Below are 19,219 nucleotides of genomic sequence, written 5' to 3' on the forward strand. Positions count from 1 at the left end.
CGACAGGATCAAGACGCTCCTTTGTAACAGTGGACTGCTCTGGCAGTCCTAAGCATTTTAGTTTGTTTTTGGGTTTGCAGTACTAAGCGTTTGAATTAAGACGCATATACTGCAACTCCATCTACCTCTGCTGGGCTGCAACACAAGTGACAGGGCTGGCGATTTTGGTGGGTCACGGCTGATCTTGCTAGCAGCAATGCTGCAACTTGGATTGCAACCAGACACATGGAGGTGTCAGGTAAGGCCGCTCCTCGCTTACGGGGAATCGCGTATGGCAGTCCTTGCTTCTGGTGTCAGAGGCAGCAGATGCTTTTACTGTAACGAGGTCAGTGTACCCGGCTGGTTAACGCAGCTTAGGGGGGTAAACGCTCCCCCGGCAGCTCCGACCCAGACGCAGTCCCTACGAAGGGTTTTGTGTATCTGAGTTGCTCTGCCTACCCTCCACGTGTATATGAGATGCACAAGTGCGCTGCTGTAGCTGTTGGTCTCAGGAGGGTTTTGGTCAGTCTCCGTGTATACCTCTCCCGTGGTTAAGGTATACGGGACTCGGTATCCTACCATTCCTGCCGTTTGTTTAGTTGATTTAGAGTCCATTGTAATTATATAACATATGCATTGTATGTGATGTTTGCTAGCTGCTATTGACTTTTATTTCTGTCTGTCAATTATAACTATCAAAATTTTTTCTCTCCATCCTTTGGGGTGGAGGTTTTTCTTTGAGTACTTCGCATTCATTTGAGATTTTTTGAAGGCTGTCACATAGCATTACATTTATTACCTTTAGGAACATGTCTAAAGATAAAGGGAAACAGGAGGGGGAGCTCCCTGTGCTGGTTTCATGTAAATAATGTATGGCCTATGTGTCCTCTCAGGGCGTAAAGGATGGTTGTGTGTTGTCTGTTGCCACCTCACCAGTTCAGTTTACCTGTCTCTGGACAAGAGCCATCTTGGTTATATTTTTTGTCCCAGGTAATGAAGCAATTTGTGGATCGTATGGCTGCTCCCACGATGCCTCCTTGGATGGAGTGTCCACAGCATGCTATATTTGCACCTCCTATGCATCCTTCCTGGAAAGATGTTTATGGCCATTCTAGTCAGAGTGTGGCACCATCTAATGTTGAAAGCAGACCATAAGGGGGTACTTTATTTTCCCTCCTTGTGTAATTGCTTTGCTTTGTTCTATTTGTATCTGCCGGCAATTGCCAGCTTCCACCCAATATATCTGAAGCGAATATTTTATTTTTATCATTATTCAACATCAGGTTATAAGTAACATAAATATATGAACTCGCAACGTGTTTAACCAGAATTATATACTTATTAAATCATTTGAATAATAACATATCACACAAGATGCGTTTAAGTAAAGTGTATTTATATTCATGAAATCAATTCTCATCAAACCGTATTAATTTTTAACAATACTAGTCAAAATACATGGAGCGATGAGAGAGAGAGAAAAGAGAGAAATAGAGAGAGAGAGATGTATGGGGGATGGTGAGGCCGCATATTCAAGATGGCTGCTGAGAAGGCATGGTAAGAGTGTATGGGGGTTGGTGTGGGCTAAGTTCTATTGTCCAAACCGCATGGTCTCTAGGCAAAACTCCATTTTGAAAACTCCCATAATGCCATGTTCTGTAATACCAATATAATGCATCCAGTAAATCACATATCTATCCACACATCTCCTCAATACTATCTCATATATATGCAAACTGGATATTGTCTGCAGATTGTGATACTATTTTCACACACTACAACTGTGTGATATCTTCGGACCAAACAGTACATTATATTGTATTCCAGTGTCTAATATAGCCATCTTATTCAATGGGGAAAAGGAGAGGATAGTATCATATGTAATGCCATTGTCTAACCCACATGGTGGCTGCTACTTTAACAAAACTGCAGACTACCTTCTACACGGTTATTGTTACTTATACCAAATCTCTTTGAACTATACTGTACAATCCCAAAACTATGATAGTATATAACTTCACAGTACTATCATAATGCTGCTAGCAGTACACAACTCCCATGGAACCACAACCACTAGTCGAATTCAACCTGAAATCTACACCATTTTATGAAACTATAGCTTCCATTAAACAAGACAAAGACTACACTATGGCCCGTATTCAATTTGGAGCGAAAAGCCGTTATCGCGTGTTTTTGGTGAAACTTTTTTGCTGGTGATGTCATTTTCGCCTGTTTTGGTTTTACCCCGTATTCAATTTGAAGGAGTTTCCGCCTAGGCGGAAAGTCAATGCAATGTACCAGGCGAAAAGGTTTCGCCTATGAATAGCCGGCGGAAAAAAGTGCAGAATTGGGGTTTTGGGGTGCAACGTTGCGGGAACCCCCGTGCAGCCTTCAGACAGTCCCCCAAAAGTAAACTGTGTCAAAAAATAAGAAAAAAACACTTAAGGACCCCCAAAAAAATTACTTTGAAAAAGGGGGCGAAAAAAAAAAGTTGGGGTACAAAGTTAAAAACTAGCGAACTTGACTCTGGGGGGGGGGGGGTCCCCAAGTATGCCCCAAGTGTTTTTTTTATTGCAGGTGGATTTTTCACGATTTTTTACAACTACACTTTAGGAACTTTTAAATATGCAGAGCCCCATTTTCAAGTACCCCAAATTTACTGGGAATAATTATTTTCACGTATTGAAAACCGCTATTTAGCAGCTATTGAGCCCGTTTAAAAAAAACCAAATACCTTCAGCAAGCCAAATCGGGGGGTACCATAGTGAACTCCCATGTCAGAGCATCTTTTGGGGGGTGTCTGACTGATTTCCCCAAATCTGACAGCACTTTCCGCCTGTTTCAGTTTCACTGGGTGCCGTTTTCGCACACTTTCATATTGAATACGGGGTAAAGCGTGCACACGCGCGATACTTTTCTGCCTGCCAAACAGGCGAAGTAGGCGGAAAGTCCGGGCCGCGAAACACTATCGCGGCTCGGCTCATATTGAATACGGCTCTATAAATCCACTGTATGCATTGCTAAATACCATAGTTCTGTTTTGCCCATTAAATACAACAAGTATAAACAGACTATTGTACACTACAGCATATTCTACATTACAGACTCACCCATATAGCTTACTGCGGTTATAAATAACCATATTTAATGTTAACACAGACTTATGAATTCCTTTAACAACAAACTTATTACACACAATCTATATAAGCTAACTTGCTAGACACACTACTTGTACAGACATTTTTAACTACTTAACCATAAGTCATACTTATCCAGTAGGAGCACTTAGGTAATAGGCCAGCTTCTCCATTGAGGAGTGCTGGACTTTCATCTTCCTTCGTCTGATTGCAACAGTCTGAGTGCCCATGTCCTTCTGTGTCTTCCTCCAAGTCTGTCTGCCTGTTTCTGTGAGAGACCCTTTGTCTGCTCTGTGTGTGTGTCTGTAGAGCCCATCCTTCCTTACCTGCAAGGTGTCGTGCCCATACAAGGGCATCTTGAAACTCCTGTCCCAACAGTGTTAGAGCAGGCCACTGGTATACAAATGCTAATTAGATTGTATTGTGGGATCGTTTTGTCTTTTCATAAACTGGTTTCTGTGTTCTGATTCTGGAATAAGGGATTACATTTATATATATTTTAGTTGTATAAGTATGTCATATTATTATATTTTGTGATTATTATACTATATGTTGATTTTAATATGCACACTGTAACACAGACCGATAGTTACTAAGGTGCCTAAGCGCTAGTTATCTTTTTATCAGTCTGCTCAACATATGGACTCAAACACATCATTAGAGGAATCAGCTGATGTGCAGGGTTCTTCTCCAGGGTCTAGCTCAGGGGAGGAGGACCATCCTTCCACAGTGGATGTTCCTTTTGTGGTGAGGGTGGTTAAAACTATCCTAGATATTCAGGATGATGAACCAGCTCTTAGTTAGAAGGCTCCAATGTTTAATCACCACGGAAGGTGCTCAAGACGGAGTTTCCTGTATCTGAACAGCTCATTGAGCTGTTGGATGAGGCATGGGGAAACCCGGATCAACGATTTTATGTGAATAAAAGAATAACATTGTTGTACCCTTTCCCAGCTTCTGTATGTACTAAGCAGGAGGTACCTCCTACTGTGGATGCTCATGTAACGCATTTAATCAGAAATGATACATTGCCTATTCTGTCTTCTTCTGTCTTCAGAGCATCTTCTCTGAAGGATTTCACAGATAAGAAATTGAAGCATGTCTTAAGGCAATATTTTCATCTGGAGCTATGGCTGAAGCCTGGGTAGCCAGGGCTTTTGAATAATGAATGGTTGCATTGGAAGACTCTCTACCAGATGCTACTAGAGAACAGAGGATGTATATCTCCCACATACGGGAAGCGGTTTCCTATCTGGGAGGAGCTGCAGTAAAGTAGATGCTGGAATTTTAGCTTCTAAAGTATCAGCAGCTTTAATAGTGGCACGCAGGGCCCTTTGGTTAAGATCCTGAAAAGCTGATACTGGATCAAAGAGGGCGCTGGAAGTCTTACCTTTCTATGGAAAGGTACTTTTTGGAGCAGAGTTGGATAAAATTATAGCTACTCTGGCGGCTTCAAAATCAGCAGGTCTGCCATCTATGGCAACTATAAAGTCTAAGCAGGTTTCTTTTCGGTCCTTCCATCCTCAGGGACGAGCAAGGGAATAGTCTTACTCTAGGTACACTAGTCTTCGCAAGACAACAAGGCGACAAACTAAAAGGTCTGGCTGGCCAAGACGTCCAGCTTCTAAACTGGACGACAAACCTTCGGCCTGATGGGACGGGCCTCCTCCTGGGGGATCCCAGGGTGGGAGGCCGACTTCTTAAGTTTGCGGATTATTGGTATCAAACGACAACAGATGCCTGGGTCCAAGAAGTGGTCTCTCAGGCCGTGGCCTTTCAGGAAGCCATTCACTCCCTGCTACAGGAGGGGGTAATAATCCCGGTTCCTGTGTCGCAACAGGCACAGGGTTATTATTCCAATCTATTTCTGGTTCAGAAACCGAATGGGGCCATCGCCCTATACAAAATCTAGTATAAGTATAAGTCTAGTAAGTTTATCCATGTACCCAAGTTTAAGATGGGAACTCTCCAGTCAATTATTTTGGCAATGGAGCCAGGGGATTACATGGTTTCCCTGGACATTCAGGTTGCATATCTGCATGTTCCTATTATACCGTCCCACCAACAATTTTTACAGTTTGTTGTCCTTCAGCAGCATTACCAATTTCTGGCTCTACCCTTTGGCCTATCTACAGCTCCTCGGGTATTTACCAAAATAATGGCAGTCATGATGGCCTATCTCAGGCGTCACGGAGTCAGAATTTTGCCATATCTGGATGACCCAAAGAAAACAAAATATCCCACACAGGAATATTAACCATTGTTATATTTCACATCTAAAGGTAAAACCAGCAATAGATACCATATATATCATATCTTGTATAAACATTTTATCAGAAGTTAAATCTTATGTGCTGGAGGTGCTCCCTGGAATTGAGTAACTGGAACTCAAAAAGTAACAATAATTGGAGTAACCAATCATCAGTATAGTGATTCCTTCGTGGGGCACTCTTTTTTTTTTTTTTTTTTCATAAATGATTTGTTAGTATAGTTAAAAATTAGCTTTTAATATATTACCAATAAAAAATAGGGATTTGTTATGCTCATTTATAAAAAATATTTAATCCAGCTCCCTTAACAATTAATCTGATGAAGTTATAACAATATATCTATTATAATTAGCATAAAATGTGTGGTGACTATGCTTGTTTAAATTCAAAAGCTCATATACAGTAGCTCCTAATGGGTATATAATACCAGGGTCAGGTACAGTTCGTTTGAAATATCAAAATTGTAAATAACTCATAAACTAGAACTGTATGTAGTGATAACCACTCTGTCATTAATTTTTTGCAAGCTGGGGGTCATTTGCATATGTGTTTGTGTTTGGCCACCATGGTATATGAACTTGGGATGATACTCCGCAGACACGTTATTATTACACTTAAGGTATAGGTTTATCTTAATGACCGAGTGGTTATCACTACATACAGTTCTACAGTTCTAATTTACGAGTTTTTTCCAATTATTATTTACAATTTTGGGAGTGTTGCTGGATTCTCGGGCACAAAGGGTGTTTCTGCCAGAGGACAAGATTGTGGCGCTTTCATTACGAATACGCAAGCTGCTACGCAAGCGAAGGGTATCCATTCTGTTAGCAATGCAGGTTCAGGGATCAATGGTGTCCACCTTCGACATGGTATGCTCTGTTCCATTCCAGGCCTCTTCAAAAGTTTATTCTCTCCAAGTGGAACATCTAATAAGGTCTCAGAGGATCATTCTCACTCCAGAGGTTCGTCACTCTCTCCTGTGGTGGCTGAGAAAGGATCATCTGAACAAAGGGCGCCCATTCTGTGTTCCAAATTGGGTGCTTCTCACCACAGACGCCAGTCTTCGCAGATGGGGGGCAGTGACAGGTCATCACACCTTTCAGGGAAGATGGACAAATCAGGAAAGTCATCTGCCAATAAACATTCTGGAACTTGGAGCAGTGTACAAGGCACTAATCATGGCACGGGATCTTCTCCAGGGCAGGCCGGTCTAGATTGAGTATGAAAATGCGACTACAGTAGCCTACCTCAATCATCAAGGAGGCACAAGTAGTTACGCAGCCATGAAAGAAGTGGCAAAGGTTCTGATTTGGGCAGAACATCGTTTTCCGGTCATCTCGGCAATATTCTCATACTGGCAGTACTTAGTTGGGAAGCAGACTTTCTAAGTCGCCAGGACATACACGCCAGAGAGTGGTCTCTCCATCTGGGGGTGTTTCAGCTCCTGGTAATCAAATTGGGTCTACCATAGCTTGGTCTCATGGCGTCACATCACAACCACAAGGTCTCCAGGTATGGGTCCAGGTCCAGAGATCCATCACCAGCCTTCGTGGACGCACTGGCAGTAAGATGGGACTTCAAGCTGGCGTATCTCTTTCCTCCAATTTCTCTCCTTCCAAGAGTTCTCAGGAAATTCAAGCAGGAAGGCGGATCAGTAATACTGGTGGCTCCAGCTTCGCCAAGACGTCATTGGTTCACCGACATACAGAATCTGTCCATAGACAGACCTTATCCTCTTCCTCTACAGCAGGGTCTTCTAATGCAGGGTCCCTGCCAGCATCCGGACTTACCTCGTCTGGCTTTGATGGCATGGCTCTTGAATTTTCCATCCTAAGAGCAAAGGGTTTTTCTAGTTCTGTAATTCAAACGATGCTTAGGGCACGGAAACGTGACTCTGCCTGCATCTATTACAGAGTATGTCATTCTTTTGGTGTATGGTGTTCCCATAGGAAGTATGATCCTAAGATATTCAGGATTTCCAGGATACTGGCTTTTCTTCAGGTGGGGTTAGACAGCGGTCTCCGCTTGGCCACTTTGAGAGTGCAGGTTTCTGCATTGTCAGTCTGGTCCCAGAGGAAGATTGCCTCATTACCAGATGTTAGAATTTTTTTCCAAGGAGTTCTGCAAGTTCAGCCTCCTTTTGTTCCACCGGTAGCACCATGGGATTTGTCTTTGGTTCTTAAGGGGCTACAAGCTTCCCCATTTGAAACTCTAGACTCTGTACAGCCATGACCAAAAGTTTTGAGACTGACACAAGTATTGGTTTTCACAAAGTTTGCTGCTTCAGTGTTTTTAGACCTTTTTGTCAGATGTTACTATGGTATACTGAAGTAAAATTACAAGCATTTCATAAGTGTCAAAGGCTTTTATTGACAATTACATTAAGTTTATGCACAGAGTCAATATTTGCAGTGTTGACCCTTCTTTTTCAAGACCTTTGCTATTCGCCGTGGCATGCTGTCAATCAGCTTCAGGGCCACATACTGATTGGCTGCCCATTCTTGCCTAATCAATGCTTGGAGTTTGTCAGAATTTGTGGGTTTTTGTTTGTCCATCTGCCTCTTGAGGATTGACCACAAGTTCTCAATGGGATTAAGGTCTGGGGAGTTTCCTGGCCATGGACCCAAAATTTTGATGTTTTGTTCCCCGAGCCACTTGGTTATCACTTTTGCCTTATGGCAAGGTGCTCCATCATGCTGGAAAAGGCTTTGTTTGTCACCAAACTGTTCTTGGATGGTTGGGAGAAGTTGCTCTTGGAGGATGTTTTGGTACCATTCTTTATTCATGACTGTGTTCTTAGGCAAAATTGTGAGTGAGCCCACTCCCTTGGCTGAGAAGCAACCCCACACATGAATGGTCTCAGGATGCTTTACTGTTGGCATGACACAGGACTAATGGTAGCGCTCACCTTTCCTTCTCCAGACAAGCGTTTTTCCAGATGCCCCAAACAATCTGAAAGGGGATTTATCAGAGAAAATAACTTTACCCCAGTCCTCAGCAGTCCAATCCCTGAACCTTTTGCAGAATATCAGTCTGTCCTTGATGTTTTTCCTGGCGAGAAGTGGCTTCTTTGCTGCCCTTCTTGACACCAAGCCATCCTCCAAAAGTCTTCGCTTCACTGTGCGTGAAGATGCACTCACACCTGCCTGCTGCCATTCCTAAGCAAGCTCTGCACTGGTGGTGCCCCGATCCCACAGCTGAATCAACTTAAGAGACGGTCCTGGAGCTTGCTGGATGTTCTTGGACGTCCCAAAGCCGCCTTCACAGCTATTGAACCTCTCTCCTTGAAGTTCTTGATGATCTGATAAATGGTTGATTTAGGTGCAATCTTGCTAGCAGCAATATCCTTGCCTGTGAAGCTTTTTTTGTGCAAAGCAATGATAACTGCACATGTTTTCTTGCAGGTAACCATGTTTAACAGGGGAAGAACAATGATTTCAAGCTCCACCCTCCTTTTAAAGCTTCCAGTCTGTTATTCTAATGGTGCATACACACTGTCAGATTTTCTGTCAGATCTGAACAATAACTATTTTAAAAATCGTTCAATCGTTCATATCTGAAAGAAAATCTGACATGTAAGCCTGCAACGATGAATGCTGCGCGTTCCCGCTTGTCAGATAACGATATCTGACATCTGATGTGTTTGCAGTCAGATTTGGACGATACAAAAAGATATAATAAATGTAGAAATAAATTGCGAAGATCCAGATAAGCTAACATCATCAAATGTATTTAATCTGTCATCCAAACAATTGGATCAAGATCAAATATCCCTTCTTAGTAAGGGACTAAAATTTGCCCCTTCATCAGATCCCAACATATTTGACCTTTTTGTCGATTTGAACAAATTTGTTCGTGATTTATGTCGACAAAGATATTTTGCCAACAAACGTCTTAAGAAAATTGATGAGGATCTTGTTCCAATTGTTTTGTACCAGACCGATTCATCTGCTTTATCTATATTAGAAGAACTATGGACAGCCAATACTACCATGTCCACTAATGACCTAACATCAGTTAAAATTTTTGACACCAAAGTCCAGAATCTGGATGACAAACTGAAACTTAAATCCAAATTTTTTCCCTTTTTTGCTAAGAGTAACACAGTGGAATCCTTTTAGAAAATTATGTTAGAGGATTTTAAATCACTGTGTCTCTATGCAAAAAGGGACAATATTTCCTCCAATCTATCAAGGAATGAAAAGAAAGCACTTAAAATATTGACTCTGGATACCTCCATTATTATCAAGGAGGCGGATAAAGGTGGTGGCCTAGTCATTCAAGATAAGAAAGATTATCTTAATGAGGCACTGAGACAGCTAGGTGATCGTTCCTTTTATCAAATTCTATCTACAGACCCCACCCACTCTTTCCTTCAAGAATTTAAAATCCTTATAGATTCTGCTTTGGCTGGAGGGGTTATATCTAGGGATATATGGCGATTTTTGTTTATTCCTTACCCGGTCATACCCATTTATTATCATCTTCCAAAAATTCACAAATCCCTTTCCTCACCTCCTGGGTGTTCTTGCAACGCATTGAATCTATACAGTGGAAACCTTAATATGCTTTCCTCACAATGGATGTAGCTTCATTATATACTAACATTCCTCATTCATTAGGTATACAACATATTGCCTCCAGATTGTCCCGTGATGTGGATCTAAAACCGGAACATAGGACATTTATTCTTGACTGTATTTTCTTTATTCTTACGCACAATTATTTTATCTTCAAACTATGGGAACGGCCATGGGAACCAGGTTTGCGCCGAGCTACGCGAACCTATACATGGGGGAGTTTGAAGACTCACGTGTGGGGGAGCGAGTTCGGCGCGAGCCTGGTTTTCTATGGTCGTTACATAGATGACCTTTTTTTCATTTGGGATGGGGATCTTTCCACTGCTACACAGTTTATTTCCTCACTTAATTGTAATTCTTTCAATATATCCTTTACCCATCAGTTTAGTACAGATCATATAGACTTTCTGGATATATCCCTAGACATTCGAGATGGTGTCTTATATTCATCCAATTATATCAAATCAGTCAGTACTCAGTCGTACTTATATTATAAAAGTGCTCACCATTACCCTTGGAAATCCACTATACCCAAGGGTCAACTAATGAGATTACGTAGGAATTGTTCCTCTTTTGATACTTTTCAGACACAAGCCAAAGATATGTTGATATCATTCAGGAAAAGAGGTTATCCTGAACATTTATTACAAAAGGCCTTGGGTGACGTCTCCCATATGGAAAGATCTGATTTATTGTACAAAAATAGAAATAAAAACACAACCCAGATATCATCTTCTCAAACAGAAATTCCTTTATTTGTAAATATAATTCCCATCATAAACAGATTAGAGATATCATCTTTAGGAACTATCGTGTTTTAAGACAAGATAATGTATTGAGAGATGTTCTACCGGTGAAACCTAAAATAATATATCGTAAAAATAGATCTTTAAAATCTATCTTAGCCCCGAGTCATCTTAAATTACATAAGGAATCTATTGCCACAAATATACCTGGGGAAACCACACAATGGTTACCATATAGACCAGCAGGTTTTCACCGGTGCGGGAAAACCAGATGCACTATGTGTCATCATATACCTAAAAAAAACTTTGAAAATAAATATCAATGAAAAAGAAACACACATATTAGACAGTTTTATGAATTGGGATTCAGTATACATCATCTATTTGATTACTTGTGGGTGCGGGCTTCATTATGTGGGCCGCACCACAAGACCACTCAAGAGACGATTTATGGAACATCGTAGGAATGTTCTAAATAGGGTTCTACACACAGTTTCTCTCTACACTATCTGAAAGTGCATAGTAGCAATCCAGAATCACTAACAATTGTAGGTCTTGAACAGATCAAGGTGACCCAAAGGGGTGGAGATAGATATAAGAAACTTTGCCGTCAAGAGGTTTTCTCGATGTTTAAAACCAACTCTCTACATCCAGAGGGCCTAAATGAAGCGGTCAAACTTAATTATTTTCTATAATCTTAAGGAATTTAGATAGGTGATGGGGACCCTATCTACCTATGTTGTTCCATCACGATTCATTCTATGGTACTCTCCACTATATTCAGTGTATCTTTATAGACCACTATATTTGGTCCTTTCTATCCTAAATCATCTCTTCTCAATAGTTTACATATACTTATTTAGGGAGAGCTGGCTGACTATTCGTACAGGACCAGTCTACTCAGAATGAATGCTCCATTAATGTACGGATACACATTTATTGGATTGGATTAATGACCCCCCACTAGTCCTATTTAGTTTTGGTATCTTTTTAGTACCATGTTGTGTGGGATTCAGTATTTTGTTACATACCATTTGAGAGATCATCTCGGTCCTATATATATATATATATATATATATATATATATATATATATATATATATATATATATATTATGTGACCACCATTAGAATTTAGCTCGTTACGTCATAAGATGTTTTTATTAAGTGTTTTCCAGAGTGATCCGAATTATATGATTATACTATTGGGACACATTATTTAGTGTCCAAAACACACTAAATACATGATGAAATTTATTGAGGAGATAGAATTATCATGTAACATCACATCATCTGATAAATGGGGTCACGTGTTCCTTGTTACATAAGACATGACGATATGCTAAAAACACCGCCCCATACATGTGGCTGGACTTATTTATGTCACATGATGATGCGGATTCATGTGCTTATTATTATGAAATACGTATAGTACCCGTCTACACACGCGACTGTATTTATGTCACGTGATGTATGATGTGGAGATTTTAGTTGATATGTGGGATTGAGACATGTGACCTTTATAGACTGGGATTATTCTTATCCAGTTTTTGTATCCTTATATTGCCAAGTTGTGGGATCCAGTATTTTGTCAGTTATGCCACGTATAATTTAAGGGAATATGCCGGTCCTCTGTATTTACACTTAATGTTTACGTCATGTGACTATTAAAAGAATTTAGCCTAATATGCAATAGAATGTCATTTTATTAAGTGTTTCTCAGAGTGACTCGGATTATGTGAATCTACCATTGGGACACACTATCTAGTGTTGAAAATATACTCAATATATTATATATTGAGCAGAATGAATACATTAAGGAGATATAATTATTATGTGATTATTAAACATCACATTACCTGATATATAGGGTCACGTACCGTTTGTTATGTAAGACGTGATGATATGCTAAGAACTCCGCCTCATATGCGGCTGGATTTATTTATATCACATGATGAATGATGCGGAGTCACGTGCCTATTGTCACGAAATATGTATATGTCAATAGTGCTTCTCTACACACGTGACTAAGTTTGTTTATATCACGTGGTGTATGACGTGGAGACTCTGGCTGATAGATGGAATCGGGACACGTGGTCTTCGTAGACTTGGATCACGTGCTTGATTACCGCTATGTACAGCAAAGCAAAAGAAAAAGTATGTATATTATCTCCTAACTTAAGCAACATAATGATTTGAGTGAAGAAATGTATGTGTTAATCTCCGTTATAAAAATAAAAAGGAGATCCATAGATCTTTGTATATGGCTTGACTGACAGGTTAATTATTCGTGATACACCTGTTGCACACTTCTCATTAAGAGAAGGGTATTTAAACCCATGATCTCTACCTGAGAGGATATGCTATTGAGGAAGCTGCAGGTTTACCGCAGGGAAACGCGTCTAGCTCTCCATTACATGTGGCCTTATCCAACGACTAACAACCTCTACACAGCTTGTGGATTCCGGACCGGCTCATTTATTCCTCCAACTACGGTGCTTCAGGTTCCTCACCATCTGTGGGCCCACTACCCACTCACCAGGACCTAGGCTTCTATTCAGTTGGTAACTATAAACATTTAGCTGGACATTATTCCGGACTCCATTTTTGAGGATTACCATTTATTACTAAAATCAGGCCTTGGGACTGAGACTTTCATCTTTGCATTTATGACTTTTACTGATCTTTATCTTCCCAATTATTTTTCTTTTTTTGGATTGTTTTATTGCAATATTTGTGCACTATTGTGTATTTTATTAGCATGTTAAGATATGCATATTAAATGAAAATATTTTACCGTCAGTCAAGCCTATACATTTATCTATTTACATAAATATCTATGTTATACTGATTAATCAACTTTTTGAAAATTGTGAAGCTATCTCTGATATTGATTAAGGAATAGAAATATTTTCACACTAACATTATTGTTCCAATATTTATTGCAATTTGGGAATGTGATTACACTTAACCATTTGGTATATACAAGATTTAGCGCAGGTTCTTCCATTTTGTTTTAGATTTGGACGATTCCATTAATTTTAATACAGTCTAAAATCGTTGGTAAAATCATTCAAATTGTTGGTAAAATTGTTCAATCATTCATCTGACACATCTGACCATGTGTGTGCACCATAACTCAATCAGCATGACAGGGTGATCTCCAGCCTTGTCCTCATCAACACTCTCATCTGTGTTAACGAGAGAATCACTGACATGTCAGCTGGTCCTTTTGTGGCAGGGCCAAAATGCAGTGGAAATGTTTCTGGGATTAAGTTCATTGTCATGGCAAAGAGGGACTTTGCAATTAATTGCACTTCATCTGATCACCCTTCATGACATTCTGGAGTATATGCAAATTGCCATCATAAAAACTGAAGCAGCAGACTTTGTGAAAACCAATACTTGTGTCATTCTCAAAACTTTTGGCCATGGCTGTAGATTTGAAGTTGACAGCGAAGACACTTTTTCTTCTTGCTATCTCTTCTGCTCTCAGAGTCACTGATTTGACAGCGCTTTCTTGTCGCTCTCCATTGTTGACTTTTCACCAGGATAAAGCTGTTCTTCGTACAAAGGAGGGTTACCTTCTTAAGGTAGTGTCCCGTTTTCATGTAAATGAAGAAACACTAGTTCCAGCTTTTCAGGCTCCAGATCTTTCTGTAGGTGAAGCCTCCCTGGATGTAGTTTGTGCTCTCCATATCTACGTGGAGCGCACAAACAAGGATGGTCAGCTAATATGCAGACTCTGGCGAGATGGTTACGCATGACTATCTCTCTGGTGTACACACGGGCTGATCTCCGTGTCCCAAGCACGGTGACAGCAGATTCTTGCCATGCAAAAGAGCTTAAAGGCCGCCGGCCCCCAGGTTAAGACGCCATATAATAAAATTAGAGTTATGGTAGACTTACCTAGATAACTCATTTTCCTCGAGGTCCACAGGGCACCCACCCTGACGCACCTGGCTGTGTGTGTAGTTTTACTTTCAGTCACAGATTCCATCTTTCCTTCTCCTGCCTTGAGGCTTGTTAACTAAACTGAAGGCCTGTGGCTAGGGGCAGGGTATATATGGAGGAGTACCCGAGGCATCCTGGGAGCTGAAGCTATAACTGTTTGGTGCCTGGATCTCTCCAACCATAATATCCCCATTGTATCCCTGTGGACCCTATGGAGCTCGAAGAAAAGGAGTTATCTAGGTAAGTCTACCATAACTCTAATTTTATTATATGGCATCTTAACCTGGGGGCCGGCGGCCTTTAAGCTCTTTTGCATGGCCGCTGCCTCCCCAGGGCTTCCAGGCGTCTTCACCTGGGGAGAGGCAGCTTTTAAGCTCTCTTGCGTGGCCTGCGCCTTCCAAGGGCTTCCAGAGTGTTCAATCTTCACGCTCCTTCCCCGTCGGCGGACTGCTGGCCGCTGCCTCACACTGGCTTGTATAAGCCAGCCAGAGGGAGCGGAGTGATGAGGTGGCAAGCCGTGATTGGCTCGCGGTGGCCATCTTGAATTCAGAAATGTTACTTAGGCTCCATTTTTTAAATTGGAACTGTTGCCGTACTTTGCAGAATGGCTGGCAGGGACTGGATCCTCTCGGCTCTAGTCCTGCCGACCATGCCAGCTATCACAGCCGGGTCCCGCCGCCACTAATTACTGCACCCACCCATCGCATAAGCCCACCCAGTAATGACAGAGGATCCAGTGATGGATCCGCTGTCCAGTCACATCTGCCTGACTGACAGGGGCGTGATTTCATGTGGGCTGAAAGCACGTCCCTATCAATGAGGCACTTCTATAGATGCCACTTTGCCCTATTTTTTCGATGGGCTGTTATAGCCCAAGGCATGACCCCGTCCCCTGCTTCCCGTGCTTTTCTATTGTCAGCGGGAGGCAGCGCTCTCGCTACCTCCCGACTGATTTATAGCTGTAGAGATAGAATAATGCAAAGCAGATATCTGTGTTATAAATATCTTCTTTGTAGTATTATTTTTTAGTCATTATGACAGGGGCTCTGCCTCCCCTGACTGCACGTCCCTGGTGCTTACGGTGCTGCTTTTTACTTTGCAAACTAGGGTACACACTGATATGGTGAAGTGACCAGAGCATCAAAGTAGCATGAGAAAAAATTGCTTGTAAACTGTTGACTTTTTCCTCAAAGTGTTTATATTACTCTGTTTGATGTGATGCCACCTGTTTAGGACACTCTCCAGTCTTGAATTGAAGTACATTTGTGACTTTTGCAGTATGTAGACATTCAGTAATGCCATTTCACAATCTGCTGCCTGAAAGGATTGCAAAGTAATGTTAATTGTATTTCAAAGCAGAATTATAGAAAGATTTATTACAAAGGGCAGTGGGAAATAAATTTAGAGATAACCGAACTTGATTCCAGGAGTAGTAGCGTCATTAATAAGACCATATGTTATATTGGTATAATGGTTGGAGCTTAAGGTAAAGTTTTACTTACGTTTTGCAGCATTTTATACTTTGTGCGTTCTGCAGAGCATTAACTTTCTTACGATGAACCTAAACCGTTTGCGTCCTGCTTTGCCCATTGCCATGCTCATTCTATTTACAAAGCAGCATTCTTTTTTTTGATGTGCTAGAAGCAGTCAATATTGTTTTAATCATTCCATCTAGCACCAATGCAGAATACACTAACATTGTCAATTTTAAAAATGCATATATTTGTTCAACCATTATTTCCAATAACTTGCCTGCTCTTGAATTCTGATTTAGCCACCTAGGTCTCCTGACAGCACAGGGAACAAATTTTATTATGGAGGATAAAAAGACGAATCGCATCCTGTAGCCAGCTCATATCATTGTGTCTATATACTGATAAATATTGTAAGAGTTACCTCTATATTACTAAATAGTACTAGTAATAGGAGCATGTGGTTGTAGTGGTCTATAAGAAGCTACACATGGCTGAGTTCTTTATTTTGGTACCCAAGTCATAGCCTTAACCTTGTGTATTAACCTTGTGTATTAAAAGTTACATATTCATGTATTCCAGATGATGAATCTTCTGGACTGTATGGCTTCCTGCATGTGATCGTTCACTCTGCCAAAGGATTCAACCACTCAGCCAGTAAGTACTTTAGATAATTTTAATAGTATTAGTGATGTATAATATTTTCATTGAGTAGGCTTTGAATGCATATGGTCCTATAAAATAAATCTGGACTGTCTTTGGGTTTATGCACATGGGTGCTCTGTGACTCTGTCTCCCCTCAGTTCCGTTTTAGACAGGAGAATGAGGGGATGACATAATCTGACAGCAATTACTGATATCTCTGGGGAGCCCTCATTGCAATAAATACAGCAGTACTCACAGTAAAGTATACTCTACCCCCCCATTCAAACATAATAATTTGTGGTTCACTTGGACCACATATTATAGGGCTGTCCCACACAGAGGGGATATATATTTATATCACAATATTGTTTCTATTCAGTAATCGTACACAAAACAAATTATAAAAATCACAGGAATAACAGTAGTAACATACATTTATTAAATATTATATATGAGACTCTTCTATGTAAATATAATACAACATCATTTTGCGAGAATCATAAGTTACAACATAAGCATTCAATTCAAGATGTCATACTCCGATATCAGACTGCCCCTTTTTTCACTGACTGAATTTTAATTAGAGATGAGCAGGTCGGACCTGACTGTTTGTTCGGATCTGAAAATCATGCAAAATGTTATCTTTCCGCCAGGGTAGATGTAAAATGTCCATGAAAAAGGACGTTCTGCCTCAGTGTCCGGTTCGAACTTGCAATAAGTTGACGGTAAAAACCTAGTCAAATCCAAACCTCTCATATTTACTTTTAATGAAGAAGCTATATGGTGCACACATACAGTCAGGAGTATAAATATTGGGACATTGACAGAATTTTCATATTTTGGCCTCTATTCACCACCACAATGGTTTTGAAATGAAACAAACAAGATGTGCTTTAACTGCAGACTTTCAGATTTAATTTGAGGGTAATTACATCCAAATCAGGTGAACGGTATAGGAATTACAACGGTTTCTATATGTGCCTCTCACTTTTTAAGGGGCCAAAAGTAATGGGACTATCAACTCAAAAGCTATTTCATGAACAGGTGTCTGCTATTCCCTCGTTATTTCATTATCAATTAAGCAGGTAAAAGGTCTGGAGTTGATTCTAGGTGTGACATTTGCATTTGGAATCAGTTGCTGTCGACTCTCAATATGAGATCCAAAGAGCTGTCACCATCAGTGAAGCAAGCCATCATTAGGCTGAAAAATCAAAACAAACCCATCAGAGAGATAGCAAAAACATTAGGTGTGGCCAAACCCACTGTTTGGAACATTCTTAAAAAGACAGAACGTACCGGAGAGCTCAGCAACACCAAAAGACCCGGAAAACCACGGAAAACAACTGTGGTGGATGACAGAAGAATTATTTCCCTGGTGAAGAAAACCCCTTCACAACAGTTGGCCAAATCAAGAACACTCTCCAGGAGGTAGGTGTATATGTGTCAAAGTCAACAATCAAGAGAAGACTTCACAAGAGTGAATATAGAGGGTTCAACACAAGATGTAAACCATTGGTGAGCCTCAAAAACAGGAAGACCAGATTAGAGTTTGCCAAACAACATCTAAAAAAGCCATTACAGTTCTGGAACAAAATTCTATGGACAGATGAGACAAAGATCAACTTGTACCAAAGTGATGGGAAGAGAAGGGTATGGAGAAGGAAAAGAACTGCTCATGATCCAAAACATAGCACCTCATCAGTGAAGCATGGTGGTGGTAGTGTCATGGCGTGGGCATGTATGGCTGCCAATGGAACTGGTTCCTTTGTATTTATTGATGATGTGACTGCTGACAAAAGCAGCAGAATGAATTCTGAAGTGTTTCGGGCAATATTATATGCTCATATTCAGTCAAATGCTTCAGAACTCATTGGACGGCGCTTCACAGTGCAGATGGACAATGACCCGAAGCATACTGCAAAAGCAACCAAAGAGTTTTTTAAGGCTAAAAAGTGGAATGTTATGCAATGACCAAGGCAATCCCCTGACCTGAATCCGATTGAGCATGCATTTCACTTGATGAAGACAAAACTGAAGGGAAAATGCCCCAAGAACAAGCAGGAACTGAAGACATTTGCAGTAGAGGCCTGGCAGAGCATCACCAGGGATGAAACCCAGCATCTGGTGATGTCTATGCGTTCCAGACTTCATGCTGTAATTGCCTGCAAAGGATTTGCAACAAAGTATTAAAAAGTGAAAGTTAGATTTAGGATTGTTTAGTTTGTTCCATTACTTTTGGCCCCTTAAAAAGTTCACCTGACTTGGATGCAAATTACCCTCAAATTAAATCTGAAAGTCTGCAGTTAAAGCACATCTTGTTTGTTTCATTTCAAAGCCAAAATATGAAATTCTGTCAATGTCCCAATATTTATGCACCAGACTGTAGGTGGTCAGAGAGTGACACAGACAGGAGTGGAGTGGAGGGCAGGCAGGTGTA

At 40.7% G+C, this 19,219-nt stretch overlaps 1 protein-coding gene across 3 annotated transcripts in view; it reads left to right on the forward strand.

Moving 5' to 3' along the window:
* ABR (ABR activator of RhoGEF and GTPase) overlaps positions 1–19,219 on the forward strand; it is a 444,215-nt gene that overhangs the window by 342,336 nt on the left and 82,660 nt on the right. For all 3 annotated transcript variants that reach the window (XM_088477779.1, XM_088477780.1, XM_088477781.1), the window contains one exon: positions 16,720–16,794. In XM_088477779.1, the coding sequence (XP_088333905.1) occupies positions 16,720–16,794 (75 nt within the window). The remainder of the gene's footprint in view (positions 1–16,719; positions 16,795–19,219) is intronic.

Source organism: Taudactylus pleione, unplaced genomic scaffold (genome assembly GCF_031769625.1).
Source record: "Taudactylus pleione unplaced genomic scaffold, aTauple2 ptg000203l, whole genome shotgun sequence".
In the NCBI taxonomy this organism is placed as follows: Eukaryota; Metazoa; Chordata; class Amphibia; order Anura; family Myobatrachidae; genus Taudactylus; species Taudactylus pleione.